General features: G+C 39.3%; 1 protein-coding gene across 3 annotated transcripts in view; it reads right to left on the bottom strand.

The window, feature by feature from the left end:
• The window catches only part of HHIP (hedgehog interacting protein), a 142,813-nt gene extending 121,330 nt beyond the window's left edge, over positions 1-21,483 (bottom strand). For all 3 annotated transcript variants that reach the window (XM_027866979.1, XM_027866980.1, XM_027866978.1), the window contains exons 1-4: positions 20,717-21,483; positions 14,174-14,369; positions 4,941-5,097; positions 4,053-4,254 (exon numbers count right to left, since the gene is read on the bottom strand). In XM_027866979.1, the coding sequence (XP_027722780.1) occupies positions 4,053-4,254; positions 4,941-5,097; positions 14,174-14,369; positions 20,717-20,998 (837 nt within the window). In that variant the 5' untranslated portion in view covers positions 20,999-21,483. The remainder of the gene's footprint in view (positions 1-4,052; positions 4,255-4,940; positions 5,098-14,173; positions 14,370-20,716) is intronic.
• Between the last annotated feature and the right edge of the window lie 1,183 nt (positions 21,484-22,666).

Here is a 22,666-nt window from a genome sequence, read left to right as displayed (position 1 = left end):
AAGAAAGAAAGAAAGAAAGAAAGAAAGAAAGAAAGAAAGAAAGAAAGGAAGAAAGAAGGGAAGGAAAGGAAGGAAGGAAGGAAAATAGGATGGAAGGAAGGAAGAAAGGAAGAAAAGAAGATAGGATGAAAGAAAGGAAGGAAGGAAGATAGGATGAAAGAAAGGAAGGAAAGAAGGAAGGAAAAAGAAAATTATCTCTTTGCAAATGAGCAAAGGATCTATGATTTCCTCAGCATAGCAAAGTCCCTCTATCTAAGCATGCATCCATCTACATCTTAGTAGAAAAAAGTCTTAGGAAATTCCTTGAATCTCTGAGAAGTTAAGTGACTTGTTTCAGGTCACAGAGCTAAAAAAAAAAGTAGTAGAGGTAAGATCTGGACTTAGGTCTCCCTGATTACTAGCCCACGACTTATCTGCTTCACCATGTTTGCCTATCTATCTACCTTTTCTCAGGTCCCTGAAGAGTAGGTTTAGTCTTCTAAAGTCTTCTAGCACCCCATCTGTAAGCTGAAGGCTTTGGCATAAGCTAGCAGAGCTCATCTCAAAGATCTCCAGGAAATGGTGTTAGGTTGTGACTCAGTTTCTAGACTCTGCAAAGCTCACCACTTTCTGAAATGCCCAGGTAAAAACAGACCCTTCCAAATCTTTTAAAATGGTGATCAAAATATACATGACATAGACTTTATTTAGAGAGTCTTCATCCAATAGAACTTATTTCTCAACACCAACAAGTCATTGGTTCTTTTTGCTTCTTCTCCATGTTCTTACCTGTGACTCCTATGTTCTACACATGAAGAATAACAAGTCAACAGCCTAGAATATGAAGTTCTTGCCAAGTTCAGGTGACAGCAATGGGAGATGATTTTGTTGGTTTTTTTAAAATCTTCCCATAGTATTTCTTAGCCTCAGTCAAGACGGAGTCAGGGAGTTAGCAGTTGTTCAGTTACCATAAATGATAAAATACTTTGCCCATGGCTATTCTACTGAAGTAGAAATAAAGATTCATAGAGCAAGACGTTTTGAAAGGTCACCAAGTCCAGCCCCTTGACACCCAGCAGGTATGTTTCAGAGAGGAAATAGTTGTCTATTCTTATATTCTTTAAAGATTCCTAGAGGAGGAAATTCCATAGACTCTCTTGGTAGCCAGCTTCATATTTTAATAACTCCTCTCATGGGGACTGTCTTCCTTATATCTAATCTCATCTATTTTTACTGTATGCCAAGTAGTATGGTTTGGGGGACTTGCCAATGGGTAGAGATTCTCTACTTGAAGAAAGGCTCTTATAGAGACTGAATGAACTTACATTGGCATGAGTTCCATACAGAACTGGATGAGCAAGATGAACCATAGTACCTCAGGCAAGAAAGAGGAGAGAGACCCTGGGACTTTGGGAGGCTGTTACAGTGGAGGAGAAAAAGGAGGAAGCATGATCTATTTTTAACAAAGTCTTCTAAGTTTGATTCATGCCATTTGTATTTAAACCACAGCACTTTCTGGATTTACCCCCTCCCCACAGACATATTCTTGCTTACTAGAAATGCCTAGTTATTGCTATTTGCTAAAGGAATACAAATACTGTCAGTGCCTCTGAATTCTGGTACCCTAGCACAAAGTCCCAGTTGCACCAACCTAATTGCAATTCTTTCTTTCTTTTTTTTTGGTGAGGCAATCGGGGTTAAGCGACTTGCCCAGGGTCACACAGCTAGTAAGTGTCAAGTGTCTGAGGTCAGATTTGAACTCAGGTCCTCCTGACTCCAAGGCTGGAGCTCTATCCACTGTGCCACCTAGCTGCCCCTTTCTAATTGCAATTCTGATGGCACATTACCGAGTCCATGATTCACGTAATAATTTGGTGGTTGAAAAGTACCCTCTGTATCTTGTTACATAGGAATTTTTAAAATGCTGCAGGTACTACTGTACATAATTTGTCAATAAATTTGGAAGAAGTTTTATTTAGAAAGTGCATCCTTTTGTGCTTCAAAAGCTAAAAAACAATGGAATTGAGAATGCACACACAAACATATCCTTTAGCTATTTTTATAATTCAAGGGGGACCATTTCTTTTTATATTTATAAAAGAAAGGCTGAAAGCTTGAAATACATCAAAGAAAACACCCAAAGTTAGAGTAATTAAAGTTAAAACTCAAGGATTGAAAACATAATTTGTTAAAAGGGAAAGATTTCAATTCTTGAGTCTGAAAACCTGGGTTCAAATGCTGGCTCTGTCCCTTACTAGCTAAGTGACCCTGGGCAATCCATTTAGCTTCCCTAGACTTTAGTCTGCTCAAATATAAAATGAAAGAGATAGCTTGAAGAATACCCTCAGTCCCTACCAGCTCTATAATTTTACAGCAACAATTAATGGTATTAATCATAAACATTTTACATGAATCCAATATATGAGTACACAAGTATCTGTGGGGGTAGGTAGGCTGGGAAAGCAGTCAGTTGATGTTAGCTTTCAATGCCATGGCACCAGCAGTGATGGCAGTAGCACGTGACCATGTTAGCTTCTCTATCAAAATCTGACACTACCAAACCATGCTCCTCCTCTAATCTATATCTATAATTTGGGGAATATAGTCCCAGGTAAATAAGTCAAATACCTGGGGCATAGACCAGTGCATTAAAGATTCGAAACATTTCAATCTTCAACTTTTTTCAAATAGAAAAGCCTATGTGTCTTCTTCACCTATGCTAAACTGAGGTCTGGAAGGCTCAAAGCTTAGCTTTTAAGATACATTATAACTAATCCCCTAGATTACTCAAACTTTTATTATTTTATACACTTTAAACTTAAATTCATATCTATGATGCTACCAAACTTCAGAAACAAATAAACACTTAATTCAAGTTGAAAACTATCTACTTAGAAAGATCAACTAGTTTTGAAGAAAACTATTTAAAAAGATGGATATTCTTTGGACAGATTATCAAAGTACAAATCAGAAAATGAGATTTTGAGTTCTAATAAACTTTATAAGTAATCTCCACCGAGCTCGAATATTTTATTGTTGCTTTTTCCACGGGCATACCTCATGTTAGGAATAGGTTCATATCTACACACACACAGACACAGACACACAGACACAAACATACACATAAACACACACACACACGTGTGTATATACATACACACATACACAATATTTTAGGGTTTCTGGTGTTGCTTTATTAATTAGGAGGGTAGCATCCTAGATCTGGAACTAGAATTAACTTTTCTCATTCTAAATGGACCCAACTATAAAACAAAGCAGACATCTTACTTGAAGAAAGCATATTGTGGGGAATGTACTACTGTGTAACATAACAGAAAGCTTAAAATGTTTAGAGTGGTGGAAATTAAGAGCCTAAAAATGGTCCAGATTAGGCGACGCTCTTGGTTTGCTTAGCTCGGGGTAAAGAAGTCTACGTGTTCCTTACCTATGACAGCATGATGAGAGGACATACTCATGAAGTGGTTCTGATCACTTCATCTCAAAATGGAGAACTTGAAGAATGCTACACCATTGCTTAAATAGCCAGAAGTACTTACTCATTTGCTGAGAAATACAGATGTAAATGTCTCACATTTCATCATGTACAAATCTCCTTTGCATTTGAAATCATCAGTTCAGATACTAAGGGTTTTAATAGTCATGGTGCACTGTGGTTGGTATTGACAGCACCAACTGTGAATGACTCTGAGGGACAGCTAGTTAGTTATACAGCCTGCTATGCAGCATTTATTACAAGCAATAGGAAACTCGTGTAAAAAGTATATCCACTATGGGAATAGAAAAACAGCAAAACTATCTGCCCAGGGATTTTCCTACTAACCACCAAACAACCCAGACAACTCAGCCATCTCCTCTCATATCAGTTACATGACTTGGTTTCTCTTCCCTTTTCACCTTTGCTATTTTCTCCTAAAATAGCCACAATTCTCCTTCTTCTCTTTCTCTCTTTTTTCCCTTAGGAAACAGTGCTAGTTGAGAAGATAAATCTTAACAAAGAAAAGAAACTAGCAAGAGGTGCCACAAAATATAAAGAAAATGGAGAGAATACCAACCTTTATTCCACTCTGAACAAGTTTGTGTATGTCCAAAAAAGGCTCCTTGAGAATTTCTCCTTCTGGGGTGAATATCTTCACGTAGCCTTCCTTTTCAAGGATGAAGAGACGATGGGACCCATCCCCACAGTGGAGGGCTCCAACAGGCTGCCTCAACCCGCTCACAATTTCCTGGGCACAGAAGCAGCTGTGTTTGTGCTTTCTAGACAAATTAAAGAAAACCAGTCAGTTTTTTTTGAGGGGGATGGAGGGAGCTGAGATGTAACACCTCACACCTTTTTCAAGACATAGTTCTCTTGGAACCAGTGTTTGGAGGGTGGTAAAAGGCTATTGTACAGAGTCACAATATGGCAGGTAAACCAATTTTTTAAAAAGCAAAGGAGTTTTATATCAGAGAGCAGAATAAGGGGAACGTCGGCAAAGGTAGCCCAAATATATTTTAAAGTTTCTCCAAGTTACCAGTTTAATTTTTAGCAAGCTTTACTAAAGCTAGTTCAATTCATAATAATCACAACTTAATTAAAAAAGTATCAGAGAAGACTATCTTCACAAAGAAATGATTTGTTAATTCTAAATAAATTATACTGAATAGTTCAACAATGAAATACAAGTATAAAACTATACCCATGAAATATATATATATGTATATGTTTACACATATATATATATGAATCAGAGAGAAGCCAAGCTTAGAACATATGATTAGTAACCTAAATATTAAAAAGGCATTTACGCTAATGTGATTTTTAAGAAAGCAAACTAGCAGAAGAAGAAAACATCTGGAGGACACAGCTGTGGAGCATAAGCACAGACTGAGTTGATTCACTGTCAAAACCACAAAGATTTGTCAGTTTTTTTAAAGATTAAACAGCATTTATCTTTATGAACCTGCTGATCTCGTCCACTTTGTCATATTCTTCCATCTGGTCCAAATAGTTAGATGTTGGGCCTCTCACTTGTTTTCTTGGAAAATCTGGAAAGCACAACCCACCATCTTTTCTTGCGTGGTAAAAGCAAAACTCATCAGCTGTAGTTTGAAGGAAACCTTTGAAGTAAATGTAAAAAGAGATCATGAGAAATATTTAGCATCTGAAAGCATCTGAATTTTTACATGTATTCTGAGTAGAAAATAAAATTCCACTTAAATAAAGCTTACACAAATTTTGGATGATAGAGAATGCACTGAGGAAAAAACCTCACCACCTAGCAAAAGTGTCTTTTATGACTTAAAATTGATTGTCCCGTCAGAAATCATAACTGTTCAAGTACTGCAGATACAATGAGAAACTCCTGTGTGGGAAGTCCCCACCCACCCACCCCCACCAACTTAGTGCAAGTTGCCATTGCAACTCTACAATAAGATGAGGATTTTCCCAAAGCTGGGAGACGTGAGATGGCTTGCCCTGAGTTAGTCAAACAGAGAAAGTAAGTGTCAGAGGTGGGATGTGAACCACATTGTGAACCATCATTAAGAATGACAGTAAAATGGGGCAGCTAGATGGCACAGTGGATAGAGCACTGACCCTGGATTCAGGAAGACCTGAGTTCAAATCTGGCCTCAAACACTTGACACTTACTAGCAGTTTGACCCTGGGCAAGTCATTTCACCCCATTGCCTTGCCAAAAAAAAAGACAGTAAAATTGAAATAATAATACTGGAGATAATGGAAAAAAATCTTACAACCAAGAACTTAATAGGAATCTTGCCAAAGGGCTAGAGTTTCTTTCTGATCCCTTCCAAGGGGAAGTATGAGCTTTGCCAACACGAATTCGCCTTTTTAAGTTGTACCATATATCCTATTACTCCATATTTTCTAAAGAGGAAATACAAATTCAAAATCAAGATTCTGGGATATAAAATCTCTCAAATTTTAATGATTAGGATGTATTCTGATCTGTTCAATGATAGGCACTTGCTATAGTTGTAACTATTTATGATTAAATGGTGAAAAAAAAAACCAGGTCATTATCAGGAATGGCTTTGAGTCCCCTTGCAATGAACGAAGATTGAACAGGCAGGGGCAGCATGGCGTGATGAAGGGGGCCCTGCCCTTGGAGTCAAGAAGACCAGGGTTCAAATCTCACCTCAGCCACTTCCTGGCTGTTCCACTTGGCGGGTCACTCACCCTCACTGTGGGTCCACTTCATCACCAGCCAAATAAAGAAGCTGGACTGACTGGCCTCTAACGTACCTTCCAGTTCTAAAGTGATGGTCAATGATGAGTTGGAGAGTTACCATTTTCAAGCATGCAAAGGCCCAGTTTCTATTCTAGTGCTTTCTACACAGCAGATGCCTAATTGGATGGATTTTTAATTGAATTTTTCCTCAATTTCAACTAGTATTCATTCTGTTGCTAGTTGCATAATCATTATTGTTTTACATAGAAGAAAATTCTAATGATCATCTCAAGGTAAGTTATTCCCTAAAACAATCCTATAGCCTAAGTCAGCCTTACTGTTATTTTGTGATTGAGTCAAAGGCAAGAAAAGTCAAACACAACATGGCTTAGTAACTGCTGAAATCATTAGGTAGCACAGCTAAACTCAATGTCACTTCCAGCTCTACGAACAAAAACGCCAGGATGAAACAGCTGCCTCCTCCGCTTGGCATGTAAGGCACTTTATAACCTGGCCCCTTCCTACCTTGCCAGTCTTGTTACAATGACCCTTCACCCACTGCTTCCCCCTACCCCCTTCACGTACTCTCCTGCTCAGTTACGTTGGCTGGCTTGCAGTTCCCCCAACACAACATTCTATCTCCTTGACTCCACGTTGGCTAGCCCCCATACCTTTGGAAGCTCTGCTCCCTCACTGCCACCTCCTGGTTGTCCTGACTTTTCATAAAGATTCTAGTCCCACCTTCTTTAGGAGGCTTCTCCCAGTCTTCTCAGTTGCTAATGCCTTCCCCTCTGAGATGATCTTTCAGCCATCCCATATATTTCAGATGTACTGAGTTACTTATATGTTATCTTCTCCAGTGGAGTTTTAGCATCTTGGGTCAAGAGCTGTTTTGCCTTTCTTTGTAATCTCAGTGCTCAGTAATTGCTTCTTGATTGACTGACTGACTGATTGGTTAAGACAGTCATGATATCCCAGCTTTTTACCTAGCTTTTCATGATCATCTAATGCACTACATTTGTTAGTTAGTTAGAAAACTAACTCTTACTGAGAATTGGGGAAAGACAGGTTTTCATTTTAACCTGTCGTATACTGATCTGTTATAAAGAAATATATTTGACCATAAAAAAAGGTCATTATACTTTATAGTATGAGAGAGAGGTTTTGACAAAACTTTCTCTAATTCAGTGAGTAAGGTTTTATTTTTGGTTTTGAGTGAAACGTTCTATTATTCCACAATGAGGAAGGCCAAGAAGCAGAGGAAAATGTTGTTTTAAAATATGTTAGTTATAAAAACAAAACAAAATTAGACATACCAACTTTGCATGTCTGGCATCTAATTTCAGATTTTGTTTGTGACTTTGTAAAATGGCTTGCCAATGTTATTCTAGACACTTGCCAGTTCTAGGTGAAAGACTCCTACTAACTGGGCTGAAGTGAAGATATGCCCTCATGTGAGCAGTTTTTAGGAATGCTTTTAGAATGAAGAAACTGAGCTCAGTCAAGTTGGGCTTACCAACGGAACAAGCATTTTCTTCCCCCAAATGGATATGAGCCTAAGAAGTAACTGGGCTTGATTCTTTTGTGACATCAGTCCCCTGAAATCTTAAGTTGTTCTTGGAATTTGAAAAAAAAATCTTGCCCTGGGCTGTCTCAGTTAGGGGATATGATAGATGGATCCTCCCCAGTCTCTGAAATGTGCACTTAACTGGTGATTTCCAACTGGATGACTGACTTGGAACTGGCATTTGGGAAAAAGGCAAGTGAGAGCAGATGTCTGGGTGGGGGAAGGGGAAAAGTAGGAGTGACAGCTGGGGAGGGGTAAAGCAGCTGAGAGGAGGTTGGTTCTTTTGTGAAGGAAGAGAGGGATTAGTAAGTGGGAAGATGACCAAGGGATGAGACAGATACTCAGGTTGATAGAATCAGAGAGTTTCAAAGCTAGAAGGGACCTTAGTCCATCAAGATTGTTTAACAAAGGCTATTCTACTTCTCTATGCTTTAAGGGTTAAATATATAAATCAAAAAATACCTAAGAGAATTTAAATAATTCTCTTCCAAGAAAAAAGGGGAAGAACTTGAGTTGATAGGTCACATGCAGACTTTCAGCTCTGTGGTGGGGCTAGGTTTAACATTTGGATGCCCATGCCTGGTTCCTATCATCTTTGAAGTAAATAACTCCAGGTAGAGATATTTTTGTATAAATGTCAAGAATCTTGGACCACTTGCATAGTATGAATACATTTAAGATTGAGTATGTAAGGTAGCACGACTCTCCATAATAGGCCAATGAGAATTTTTGCTTTAAGTTGATGTAGGCTTACAGAGTGATTCAAAGTGTGATTCATGAGAAAGCTTGGATTTGCTTTTATAAAAATAATCTTGTTTTATAGCATTACATTACAGCATTACAGTCTGCAAACAGAGACCATTTAAAGGGGAAAATTCATGAACAAGGCTGGTGGCTGGTTCCAATTTATATGGAACTAGCAAGGGACAATCATGAGGAAATGAGAAATAATTGTTAAATGGAAGATCTGAAGATTAATGAGTCTAAATTCACAAAACTTCTTTCCAAGGCTGTGGAGGTACTACGCCTCTTAGACAAATTAAAAAAAAAAAGTCAAATTCTAATACTGAATTACTTCTGGAGATTTTATGAACTCTATAGAAGTTGATAATAGAAATATCATGATGTCTGAAAGAAAGGGCATTTTCATAATAGAGGGAAATTTTTGATTTAATTCTCTTCTAATAACTGGATTAATTGTGACTTTTAAAGGACTTGACTTCGCGGTGGGTAGGGGTGAATTAAACCTCTTTGGTTGGAAGATCACCCACAGAGGGAACAGGAATTCTTCCAGGGCATCATGCTCTCATTTATGGATGGGGAAGAAATAATTTACCAAATGGTACCCTTATGCTTAAAGGAGTAAACTGCCTAGTATTTTTACTGCCAAAGAGTGTTTTGCTCACCCTGGATCAGCATAATAAGATCAGGTCTGCTAATGATGACCATATGCTGATTACTCTTCCAGCTGCATATTTTTAGCCCAGATGTCTTATCAAATGTCCTTGACCTATAACTAATAATACTCCCGAATCATGAACATAGTCCTACTGTATCACAAGGCACTCCGTAAAACTCTGACCCATAAAATAAATACCAATGCTGGAATCTTGAACTCTAGCCTTTCAACATGGATTCTAGAGAAAACTTGCTTTCCTCGTTGCATAAGCTGCACTACACACACGAGGAAGAAGCAATATAACCACTAAGTTGCTTTTCTAGTAGGATTATAGGGACCTCTTCACACTGTCATCTGGTCACCTTTGGACTACCCAGATACATTTGGCAGATAACTGGAGGAGATCAGTGGCTAATGATTGCCAGAGGGGAAGCTAACTGCTATCAGACAGACCCATGAGCTTGACCTTGCTTAGCACCAGGCTTCAACCAATTGTGCTAGCTAACCCTGGTCGTATGATAATACAATGGCTTATAGTGAAAAGACAACAGGTTAAGTACTTAAAAATATAATGAAAACAGATAAAGAAAACGCAACCACTCTGACGGACTATTTCTTATGAACATCCCACTATTTGAAAGGATTTATTCCAGCATTTAATGAAAAATAAGGTTTGGATCAGGAGCCTACTTGTGCTCATTCAAGTAAAAGAATGAATAGGTATCATAGTATAGAGGAAAGGGGAAAAATATTTTTAATGAAAGGCTATATGGTATAATGGAGAAGCAAGATGTCATAGTAGATAGAGCACTTGGTCTGGAGTCAGGAAGACTTATCTTCCTAAGTTCAAATCTGGCTGAGCCCAGTTTATAAATATGTGACTCTGGGCAGATCATTTAACCCTGCTTGCCTCAGTTCCTCACCTGTAAAAATGAGCTGGAAAAGGAAATGGCAAACCATTCCAGTATCTTTGCCAAGATCATGAAGAGTCAGACACAAGTGAAAAATGACTGAACGACAACAACAACAACAACAACAACAAACATGTGGTATATATTAGAAATTGAACTGGGATTGGAGTTAGAGGACTTACGCCATATAACTTACTCTTTATATGGCCCTAAACAAGTCCCTAATCTCCCTGAGCCTCACTTTCCTCATCATGAAAATGAAGAGGTTGGACCATATAACCTATGATGTTCCATCTATCTCTAGTGGTCTGAGCCCATGATGTAACTTTGAATATTGGCTCTACAACTTGTAAATCACAGGACCTGGCATAAGTCACAACCCCTCTGGGCCTCAGCTTCCTTATCTAAGAAATGAAGAGTTGTACTAGATGACTCCTAAGTTTCCTTGCAGCTGAAAGTCCTATGACCTACTTGTTCTTACATTTGGCTAGATATTTTTTTCTAATGTTTAAAACTATTCTCTGGGTGTAAATAAGGTACTTACTTACTAGCTGCGTGTTCTTGGGTTCATTTCAGTTCTTTGGTCCTCAATCTCCTCATTTGTTAGATAAGGGTTTTGGTGTCAATGACCTATAAGGTCTCTTCTAGCCAATTTACTACCAGGAATAATTTGGAAAGTGATGGTCTTTCATGCATCTTTACCCACTGTTGCTTTCCTGTTTGTTTTCTTTCTCTCAGAAGTGAGAATAGTCCTTCAGTCTTTCTGCATTATAATTGTCCAAAAAACTCTCTGCCTTTGAGATATGTGCTTGCTAACATGAAGCTCCTTCTACATGAAGCTCTGAAATGGCAGCTATGGCTATATGTCCTCATCTTCTCCTTTTTCTATGATAAATTCTATTACATTTAAAGAAGGGAAAAGATGGTTCTTGAGAAGAGCCAAGCAAATTCCAACTGCTACAATGAAACTGGTTATCCCACGAATAAAATGGAAAATCCTGTGCACTAGATTTACCATAAACAACCCCAGTTATGTGATTTATAATTTTTTTGATATTTCATTGTATTTTTTTCTTTTAAAAAGCTATCTTCTGAATGTCATTCCTTTCTTTGGCAATTATAGGTAGTATGGAGTAGCTGACATAGAGGTAACTTTGGAAATGGAAGACATGAGCTCAAGTCCTATCCTTAACACCTAGAGGCTGTGTGAACCTGGCTGGGCAAGTCACTTAACCCCTCAAGTGTCTAACACAGCCCTCTTAGACAGAGCAGTTGCTGATCTGTATTAGTGAATAGAGTTTCCTCATTGGGAGTTCTTGCTACCAATGCAATAACAGATCCAGACTTGTACTACCATCATTCTCTCCCCTTAAAAATCCAGCAATTTCCCTCTCAAATAGATCCTTTGGCTTAATTTCCTCTTAACTTTATTGATTTATAGAGTATTAAGCTTTTAATGCTTCTTAATGGTGTATTGTGACTTTTTTGTCATCCAAATGATGAATTGGCTTTACTAAAAGATATAAACAGAAAATGGTGCTGGTCTAATTTCCTAGTAAATAATGAAAAAAAACACACTTATTTCCTTGCAATTACAATCTGTGTGACCCTGGGCAAGTTAGTCTACCTTTCTGAGACTCAATTTCTTTATCTGTAAGACAAGAGGGTTAGAGTTAGTAGTCTCTAATAGTAGCCCTTTCAAACTTTAAACCTATTATTCTATGAATTTAGAGTGGTAAATGTTTTCTTCTTTCCTTTAGAGGAGGAAAAGTTGATCATGAAATGGACTTGTGGGGGGAAAACCCAAAAGGACATTATATGCTTCCTTTCAGTATTTCTTTTTTTTTTTTTTAAAAGAAGTTTATGAATACATTTTTGGACATGACCAGTGTGGGAATTTGTTTTGCTTGACTATGAATATTTATTGGAAAGATTTTTTCTTCATTTTTACAGTGGGGAAGGGGAGGTGACAGGGAGAGAAAATAAATGATTGTTAATTTAAATTTAAAAGTTAAAAAAAAACACTAGGCAGTCTATGATTCCAATAATCTCTGTTATCCACGGAACAAGGATTGGGGCAGGGGATGGAGCACTTTATACTTAGAGGAAATCTTAATCTGTGTGCCAATGCTCATGCTGTCCAACAAATCAATTAACCATGTTGGGGATAATTAATGCAACATCTTTTTGTTATTATAGTCCACTTTCAGAACATGTATTTAGAATGATTATTAGCATCTGATTGATGTAGGAAAGGCGCCTATTGGAGCTGGTGCTAAAGCATGCAGGCTGCTCTGTCCAGCACTAAAGTTATGCTTTCATCTGGTTATCTTTCAAGGCAACCTGGGTGGTCACAAAAAGCACTTGACATCTTGATGCACTTCAGCGGTTTTACATATACACAAACTTTGTAGAAAAATAAATTTGTCATTCGTCACCACATATGTTGATCTAGGGAGTGAGGGTCCTGCAGCTTGGGCTCCTGTGCCGTATTGCTTCCTTTGGGAAGTTAAAATCACTCCCAACATACAACAGAAAGAAACCTCCTCTTCTCTCCAAAGGCATCACTGCTCTACTTTTCCATCTCACTTTCGGATTCAAAGATAGAAATGTTAAGTGGGATCCTGAGTTTATATACTACTTTTAACCTATACTAGAGAAGGCAAACCTCCATTGCTTCCAGCTTGGACCAAGCATTTCTGATATCTAATCTGTTACTTCTTCTCAGCAGGCAGTCTTGGCAGCTATGACCTAGTCTGCTATGCTTTGGGGAATGTGATAAGGAGCAAGAAACAGCTGGCTTAAGAGAGCCTTACAAACATCTCTGCAGTTTATAAAGACAATAATAATATTTTCATATTTGAATGAGTTTAGAGACATGTTAAACCACACCAAAGGGAACAAGCAACTCTATTCAAAATGTTTTCTCAAGTCAGTAAGAGAGCTTTACAACCCTACCCTCCTCATCCCCTACCCCACCCCCATAACAAAAGCACCCAAAACCCATGTATCTGAAAGCCTTTTTTTTTTTAAGGAACAGTGTACCCTAATTACTTAAAAGTCCTCCTCTAATCTCTCTCACACAATTCTGGAGTTTTAAAAAATAATGCTTTTAATCTTACAACTAGTGATTTGTTTTCGGTGATTTTAGCTAACTTGTCAAAATGTCCCCCGGTAGATGTTACTCCATCTTTAGATATGATGTCTATTCCATCACCTCCAGTAAAATGAAATGTTGACATTTTGAATGGAGGACTTCATCAATGTTCCACAAGTCAGGCTGTGTACAGAAAGGGCCTCATGCTTAATGAGATCATAGGATCACGGATTTGGAGCTGAAAAAGGATCTTAGCAGTCATGTAGCCCAATCCCCTCATTCTGCAGATGAGGAAACTGAGGCTCAGAGAAATAAAGTCATAGGAGTAGCAAGGTCCAAGGTCATAGGTGTATTAAGACAAATGAAATCCAGGGATTAGAAATACCTAATGATCCAGCAGAAAGGTTACTACTTTTTTTTTTCCTTAGTGTTCATTATCAAGAACACCCAAATTTCCATCCTTCCCTTCTTCACTAAAAATTGATTCTGAACATAATTTATTGAGGTGTACATAGTCTTGTTCAAAAATAAGATTTGTTTTTTGACCACTTTCAATTGGTTATTGGTGTAAATGTCTTGTTTTGCCTTGCAAAGAAAGGACAGGAGATAGCTACTTTTTCTTTGGCTTACGAAATCTTTTTAATGGCAGCTTTAGTTTCCTGTTTTATCTGTTATACTAAAATTGGTGGACAATCCTTCAGCTTGGCAAAGGGGGAAAGTGTTTTGGGAGCAGATTATGAAGAAGACGGTCTGTGTGGCATTAAAAATTTGCCATGCATAATCCAAAGTAACTAACAAGTTGACCCTCTGAACAGCGTGACAGAAAATACTCTAAAGTTTAAATAAGGTCAATTCATTATCTGGATGGCTAAAAAACACAATCATAATACATCATTAAAATCTAGATGCCCTAAAATAAATATATTAAGGAGAAAACACATCTTTTGAAAGGTGAAAGAAATCTTATGCAAGCAAAAGCACGCACTGCAATGCATACATCTGATTTCAATATTCTGCAGTTGCTTTTACCTGGAATGTGGCCTCTACACGTGTAATAGAATTCTTTGCAATAGTCTTCGCACAGCAAGGGCAAGGCTAGGTCTCTTTCAGAGGCATCCCCTCTTTCAGATGAATGGAATAGATTCTGAGAATGTGGTGAGCAGTGGGCACATCTGATCTCCTCCACAAGTTTCACACACTCTGTGTTGTTGGTAACAGAAAATATCTGCAAGCCAGAAACCAGAAACAAATACGTGATCTCTTTCTCATTCTCCAGGAAAAAGCCGCTTTTAATAACAAAAGAAGAAAAGCATTCTCAGTCAGGTAGCAAAGTTATTTATCGGGACCAAGGTTATCACAAGAGGTAACAGTGGAGAGAATAGAGAGCTCAACTGGGAGTCTGGAAGACCTGAGTTCAAATCTTGCCTAGAAGTGCACACTGTCTGACCAGAAGCAAGTCACTCAAGTTCCCTGTGACTCAGTTCCTTCATTTGTAAAAAGGGGATAATAATACCCATAGAACCTACCTCCCAGGGTGGTTGCTGAGGCTCCAATGACATGATGTATGTTATATGCTTTGAAATCTTTCAGCCCTATATAAATGCCAATTATTATCCCAACATAGAAAACCTGACTATCTAGTTTGTTTGAAGAGATAGGAGATGGCCTAAAATGGTCACCTATAACCAATAAAAATAGTGCATTTGCCTATGGCTGGTTCCTTTGCTCGTGAAACATTAGGGACTAATGTGAGTGTTTTAATACCCTAGGACAACCACTTACTCAAAACAACACATTGAGTGCAAATGTAACTAGCAAAAAAAAAAAAAGAATATCCAGCCCTATTCCTGCATACATTTTAAGTTCTATAGTGATTTTTCTCCTGAAATTCCTGGTATAAATGAATAATTGTGGATCTTTTGGGTGCCCAATTGATTTTTTCTTCTAAGGACATTTATACATCCTATGGCAATTAACATTTAGCTATTCCTATTAGAGAGTACTTCATAGTTGATTAAATTCTTCTACATATATTATTTCACTTGATTCATATGTTATAAAGGTTTTTAGAGAGGAAAAAAGCTTACCAACAAAAGATAAGGTAACAACAGCCCCTCTCCTTCCCATGGGAATAATATCTTAAGCTGTTAGGTACATTTTTTATTGAGCACTGTATCTTAACTTGGAAAAAAACTTCATAGTTTCATCAGGACTATGATACACATAAGAAAATAAACATATGAATGGATTATAAAATTATAGATTATAGCATATAATGAATTTCACTGGAAAATGGTACATTTTTTGTGCAATATTTTGTTCTTTATGTCCACTGAGAAATATTTTTTAATTTTTTTTAACCATTGAGGAAGCACCTAATGAACAAAGTAGGAAGTCCATAACCAATATTAACTTTTCTTTTTAATTGATATTTCATGCTTTTCACAAATCCAAAGAGTGATATAGCCACAATGGAAATATGTGAAATGTCGAGGAGTACAGCACTATCCAAACTCCAGCATCAATATCACTATTAAAAAAGTTCCTTCTGTGTACTGGAGAATCTAGACATATTTCTTTGACTTGTTTATAGAAGAAAATTTAAAGACTGTTTTTGTTCTTAACTTAGGTCCCTATTTCTATATAAATATAAATACTTTTAATTATATGTTGTTTTTCAAAATCAATTTTTAAAAGATTTTTTGAGAGGAAAAATCAATAAGCAGTTACCAACTTATTCTATTCTTTATAAGTAGATATTCTAATTTGAATAAATCATGATGCTCCTTTAAAAAACCCCAATGTCCTAGTTTATCTGAGAATTTGCATTTAAAAGAGCAAAGAATATTAATTGTTTTAGATAGCTGAATATATCTATATGCTAAAACATTAGTAAAAAGAATAACATCCCCCCAAATCCAAAAGAAATGATCCCATTTGGGGGAAAATGAAATAAAATTAATAATTTATTGTAAATTTTTGATTGAGATTAAATGTATAAACAATGGTGATATTTGAAATACAAAATTCCAATGGAAAAATCACATTGGAGGGAAAAAGAAATAAGCTTTATGATTTATTATAAATCTCTACTTATATACTTGATTAACCCAAATCATTTTAGATTTTTTGCTCACTTTACTTACATGACAAGTGGTTAAGTGGTTAAGATTTTCAAAAAAGAAACATATACAAGACACTTAGAATTTGCATTCCAAGAATTTTTAGAATGTCTTCAATTGTGCATACTTTGCCAGACACCACCAGATCTATGCAATATTCTATTTTTCTGTCTCTATAGCCTATACAGTGTTGATTAGTGTAGCAAAGCATCAAGAGAAAGAGCATTAAAAGAAACTAAAGCCACCTCTTTGGCTTTGTGGAAAATGGGTGTTTAATTACATCTGATTTCATGTAGTCTATGCATACTTCCATTTTTAATAACTGAAATAAAACCCTGCCAGCTGCCATCCAGGGGGAACTTGAATTTAGTGCCTGAAGAATTTGGTCCTTTACAATTTTTGGAATGTGCCTTGGCCACAAAATAACCCATCAAAAGATTAAGGAACAGGATTCAATAAATTATCTGAAATAAAGTACAATATTATTCTTTTTTAAGTTTCATGCTGTTCCAACACAGCAAGACGCTAACATTTTGCTCTGTGTGAGGTCCGCAGTGTAAATACCTATCTGAAGATAGATAGAGTCATCATTCTAGCTTAAGTTTCGATGAACCAGTGGTCTTACTGAAGTCAATTAAACTGACTTAGCCCAAAGCTGAAACGCTGTTTTGGACAGATCAGTATGAGTGTGAGCAGGGTATTCTGTCTTCTTTAATAGCATAGACACAAATACAGATACATGCACACATCTTTCTCTGAGCTTGACAATGCCATTGAGCTTAACAAGAAATGGTAACTAATTTTCTTTCCTGATTTAAAAAAGAAGTCATATCCAAAGTCATCGTGTGACAGTGGCCTAAACTGGACTTTGGAAAACATGTAAAACTTGGAAATGTTATTATAGCATGCCTAGTAATGATTATGCTTGCTGCTGACTAATTTATAACATCTGTAAGGTCATCCTTTAATCTCCAGCCACATGAAAGTAAAACTCATTGAAGAAAAGGTAAGCAAAATACTGAAATCCACACAGAAAAGTGTGGCCTACCACGAAAGCTTATCAACAAACAGTAAAAAATCAGTGACAGGGACCTTCTGTATTTCTTTCTTTAGCAAGCAGCAAAGCAAAGAAAGTAAAGCAGCACCCACATGGGCCTGATAAGTTGACAAAAGCGGGGATAAAGCATGACAGTACATTAAGATGTTGCCTTAAAAATCCCTGGGTGTACCCGAATTTATTTCTCAAAATCCCATATCCGCAAGGTTGCTCAGCTGTTGGGTAAGACACATGTTTCTTCTGGACCCTAGTGCTGGATTATGTCATTAGAGAGTTCAGTTTCAATTTTAGGCTAATATGTAAATAGATCATTGTATTAAGGCAGCTGTTAAAGGGAGCCCAGGATGAGTTATTTGTTTAGTTAGATGTGTCCAACAATAGCCTTTGTTCCTGAAAGAGCCAGAGCAAACACATGATTATAAAAGGGCACACTTGAAAACAATTACTTTTCACCCATTCCTTGACAGCCTTGGCTGTGAAGCCACCCAAGGTAGCTGACACACACACACACAGACACAGACACAGACACACACACACACACACACACACACACACACACACACACACACACTGAAAAGGGGAGCTCCTATGTCAATCTAACCCCAAGTTAAGTTTTAGAGATGCTGCCATTTGAAGGTTGGAGTTGCTGATGCTTTGGGATGATGGTAAATGGAATATGCTAGCGCTTGTAATGAAGTTAAAGAGCTTTGTTAAAAATAAAGTTACAACAATATAACTTCACCGATTGTGGAGACGCTTACTGTTGAGGTTTTGAAAAAAAGCATACAATGTTATCAGAGTTGCCTTGATATATTGACATTAATATAAAACACTTTAGTTTAAAAATGACACTCACGAGCATCAACTGAACATGCTACTATGACTGCTACTGTCATGACAGAACAGGAGAATTTTGAAAAGTGTTTTTTCTTTCTTTCTGTTTTTGCAAAGATCTCCAGGCACCTCCAAGCTGAACTTTAAAGGCATCTTTCTAATGGCTATCAGCTACCCTGAATGTGCGTTATTAAAAATGACCTAGCCATATTTATGATATGCTAATAAGCCTTAGAATAAACATAAAGGTTTAATGGACAGATAACATGGTTTTAAAATATCATTAAAACCTTAGGACAAATATGTCTTAAAATGTATATAAGAACATCTCTACAGAGTAGATAACCCTTATTCTTTATTTTGAAAGTGATTTGAGAATGGTAAATTTATAAACTATTTGTAATGGGAACAAATATCATGGCCCACAGGAGAAACTTCAACCCATAAACTCATTTGTAAAATGAGGTGGGGAATAAAAGTGGGAAGGAAAGAATTCTGGCTCTGCCAGTTTTTTTGTTACCTGTGTGACCTTGGGCAAGACATTTCAATTCTTCTGGGCCTCCATTTCCTCATCAGCACAGAGAGGAATGGACTAGATGACTTTTTAAGTGTCTCTTCCAGCTCCAAATCTATGATCCTTTGAGTAAGTAGGGGAAAACTAGATAAATGTCATGCCCATCTAAAACAAGGGAATACCTTTTATAACGTGATTAAATCTTAAGGGACACAATACCGCCCCTCACCCCTTTTCGAAAATTCCATCAAGTGCATGTCCCTATTCCTCAAAGAATTCAGTGATACATAGGTTTTTCCAGTTCTTAGTGTCCTGATATTCTCCACTGCAAGTAGTGTGAGTTAAGGATGCATTTCCAGCCTTTCCTCTGAATTTCTTGGCTTTTTTGGGTCCCCTTTCAGCACTATTAATGTTATCAGAATGTAATTACTTCTTCATCTAATTCAATTCCAATCAAAGAGCTTAATGCCACTTTCTGGGTAGGAGAAAGGATTCTGCTTAGAATCTCAGACTCTACTGCATATGGTAAGAATAAAGAGAGAGGCTGTAGCTGAAAACCTGTAGCAAGACAGTTCTCACTCATCTGGGAATAGAGGGACTAGGGCAAATGCTCCCTCAAAAGCCATGAACATTTGGACAGAGCTGGGGACTGAAGGAGAATGATGTTCTCTAGTTTCACCCATTAGTGAACCAACTAACAACACAATGGTGTTGTTGTTATTCTTTTGCCATAAGCAACAGGGCTCTGTGTGTGGGCAGCAGTTTAGTAGGGAGGAGGATAAGTCGACCCCTTTTTGTCCTATTGATTTTTTCCTATTTGCATGACTTGAGCAAATTAAATGATGCAATATGGCTTTTTGTTACAAAACAAAGTGAGAGATACCACCCAGACACATATGTTGATTCGTAAGAGCTGTTTACATGAGAATAGAGTGAAATCTACCGTGAACTAAGCATAAAAATTAGATTCAGCCTGGGTATTTTTTTTTTATTATGCTTGGGCCAGCAAGACTGAAACACAAGTTTTCCAAGAGTCTCTCAGACCTTGACAACTGCAGTGTTGTAACAGAGGAATTCTTAATTAAACCTAAAATGGAAAGGGGTGGGGGCGGTAAGACACCTGATTGTTTATTTCACGTGCAGAGATTGTTAATGACGTGATCCCGGCTCTTTCGTCCCCAGGGTGTAAAGTAAATTCCCTCACATAACTGCAGCGCATGCCAAGAAATATTTTTTAAACCAAGTTGAAATAAGCATTTCTTGAAATTAGAATGTTAAACTATAATACGTTTGTATATCATATATTGAGACCAGTGGAATGAAATTAGCAGTCTTCAAAAGTTCCAGTAACAAGAAAAGTTCTTTCTTTCTAAGTAACTGCGATCCGGAGCCTGGATTTACAATGACATGTGGAGGTGGGGTGGGGAGTAGGGAAGCGATAATGAATCTTTTCCCCATTTTGTGTGTGGAATGTGACAGTGAAAATCTTTGCCTGGTTTTCAAAGCTCTCAAGCTTGGTTTGACTCTAAGTACAAGCTTTCCCCTTGGACAGGGCTGGAGATCATAAACCACCCATGTTCCTACATCCTCTCTTATAGTCAAACCTTTCCCTAAACCAAGCACGTGGAGAAAACGACACAAGCCTTTTCTATCCCCAGAAAAATAAACCGGAAACCACAGTCACCTTAATTTACAGTTTTCACCGAAGCCAGTGCCTGGTTTAATACGAAACACACGCTTCATCTCGATACTTTTCAAGTGTTCACATAGGCGAGGATGATAGAATCGCAGGAAGTCAAACTTTCTTGTGCCAGAAGGTGATCTAGCAAAGCATCGTGCACATGGACTTGGGGAGCGTGGGGGTCGATCCCTGCACCCCAGAATTCATAAAAAAAACAATAATTCAGGTTTTAATAAAAAAAAGTACCTCAACAAAGCCTCGTAGCTCTATACCCTCACAGTGAACACCAGGACTGCCAGACCCCTTTCATCATCTTCCAGCCTATTCGCCAAAGTTTGCACCCATGCGATTGACGGTTGCCTACCTTGGATTCCATGTGCAGCAGAGACTGACTGTCAATCCGGGAACAGCAGGAGAGCCGAGGGTAGAAGGCACCACAGACAGCTTCTGCCCCGCTTAGGGATTCCATCTGGGACATCATCCTCCTATCCCTCCTTTTCAGACGCTTGGGTGGGTTCCCATTCAGACACCTTCTCCTCCGCGCACCAGCTCCTTCGTTCCTTTCTCCAAACTTGGCATCTCCTTCGAAGAAGCCCAGAGCCACAGCCACGAGCAGCAACTTAAAGGACAACATCTTCAGCATCATCTGCCCAGCAGCAGCAGCAGCAGCAGCAGCAGTAGCAGCAGGAGGAGGCTGAGACGCGCGTGGAGGAGAAAAAGGGCTGCTCCCCTCACTGTCCCGCCACACAGCCCCTGGAGCAGGAGAGAGGGGGACGAGAGCTGCACGGGCGGCAAAGGGGCCAAGGGAGGCAGTGAGAAGGAGGAGGGACCCGAGCAACTTTGTAACAAGTTTAGAGAAGCACCGAGGAAAGGGTTCAGATGCCCTGAGGGTGCCCAGGGAACGAGACTGAGTGTAATTTGTGCCAGGGACGCTCTTCGTGGTAGTGCCAGTGTCAAATGAGTTAGGGGGCTTCGGGCGCAGCCTGGAAGTGGGAGGAAGAGAAGGAGCAGGAAGATGAGGAGGAGGCGGCGAGGGCAGTGGCAGGGGCAGGAGCGGCAGTTCACTTGTTGTCCATGTAACGGGAGTCGCGGAGGTGAGACTCGAGCAGCAGCAGCAGCAGCAGTGACGGCCCCGGCAGCGGCGGCAGCGGCGGCAGCAGCAGCAGCAGCAGCAGCAGCGGAGGCGGAGGCAGCGCTGGGATCTAGATGATGCTGCGATCTCCTCTGCCCGCGGCTGCAGCTCCTCACACCGGCTCTCATGTTTCGCTCCCTCTTTTCTTCTTCTTTTTAACTAGCGCGCGGGGAGGTGCTGCCACCGCGCGCCTCTTGACGTCACCACTGCTGCTCCCGCGCCCCCGCCCCGGGGCAAGAGAAGGGGAGGGGAAAGTGCTCGGAGCGGGGCGGGGTGGGGAGTATGTGTGCAGGGGGGGCGGGGGGCGGGGCGGTGAGAGGGCGCGTGCCCGCCAGAAGGGCTCGCTCCTGCAGAGGTGGCTGCAGCCGCCGCGGCTGTAGCAGGGTGGAGAGGTCTAAGGAGATGGGGAGGGGGCCAGAGCTGCCAGATGCTCTCCTGCTCTTATAAATGCGGAAGATTCCGATGTGCAGAGAGGAGTGGAGTTCTTTTTTTTTTTTTTTTTTAAGCAAGATGACCCAGGCAGTATTCCCTTTTTGCAGCAGCTACTAGTGTGTTTGTGGGTTCAGGGAGGGCGATGCACGCTCATTTCTTTTCTCTAACCCCCTGGGTGGGATTGCAGTTATCCATCTCATGGTTAACCTGGAGCTTACTCCAGGTTTGGGGAGTCTCGGGCTGCAGGATGCTGCAGCTACAAACAAGTGACTCCTTTCTCCTGCTCGGTCCCCTGTTCCTTAGCACAAAATCTCCAGCTCCCCTGAGGAATTAAGTGAAAGTGACTCGAGGGTGGTTATGAGGAGGAAGAACAGGAAGGGGAGAAAATGTGTGAATTACTTACTAGTCTTCCGACCCTGCCTCTTGCTACCTGGTTCGGGGAGCAATAAGTGTCCTGAAGGGGTTGGGAAAGGCAAAGGAGGAATGGGATGGGGTCTGTGGGGGGCGGGGGCAGGAAGAAGCTAAAGGGTTCTGCAGGGGTCAGAGAGACAAGAAGGAGGTCAAGAGTCTCTGTCCGCTCCTCCTGTCATCGTTGGCTCTCTGAACTCTTGGCTGATTTCAAAACTCTCAATAACTATCTGGCCACTTTTCAAAGGCCCCCCTTTCAGGTTTTGTTTGTTTGATGGTTTTGTTTTCTCAAAGAAGGTGGGAGGTCCAAGTTGGCATACGTCCCCGCCATCATTCAATCTT

Source organism: Vombatus ursinus, unplaced genomic scaffold (assembly GCF_900497805.2).
Source record: "Vombatus ursinus unplaced genomic scaffold, bare-nosed wombat genome assembly UNPS02014784.1, whole genome shotgun sequence".
NCBI classification, from domain to species: Eukaryota; Metazoa; Chordata; class Mammalia; order Diprotodontia; family Vombatidae; genus Vombatus; species Vombatus ursinus.
Note: the sequence above shows the minus strand (reverse complement) of the source record. Positions and strands in the feature narration are given on the sequence as shown.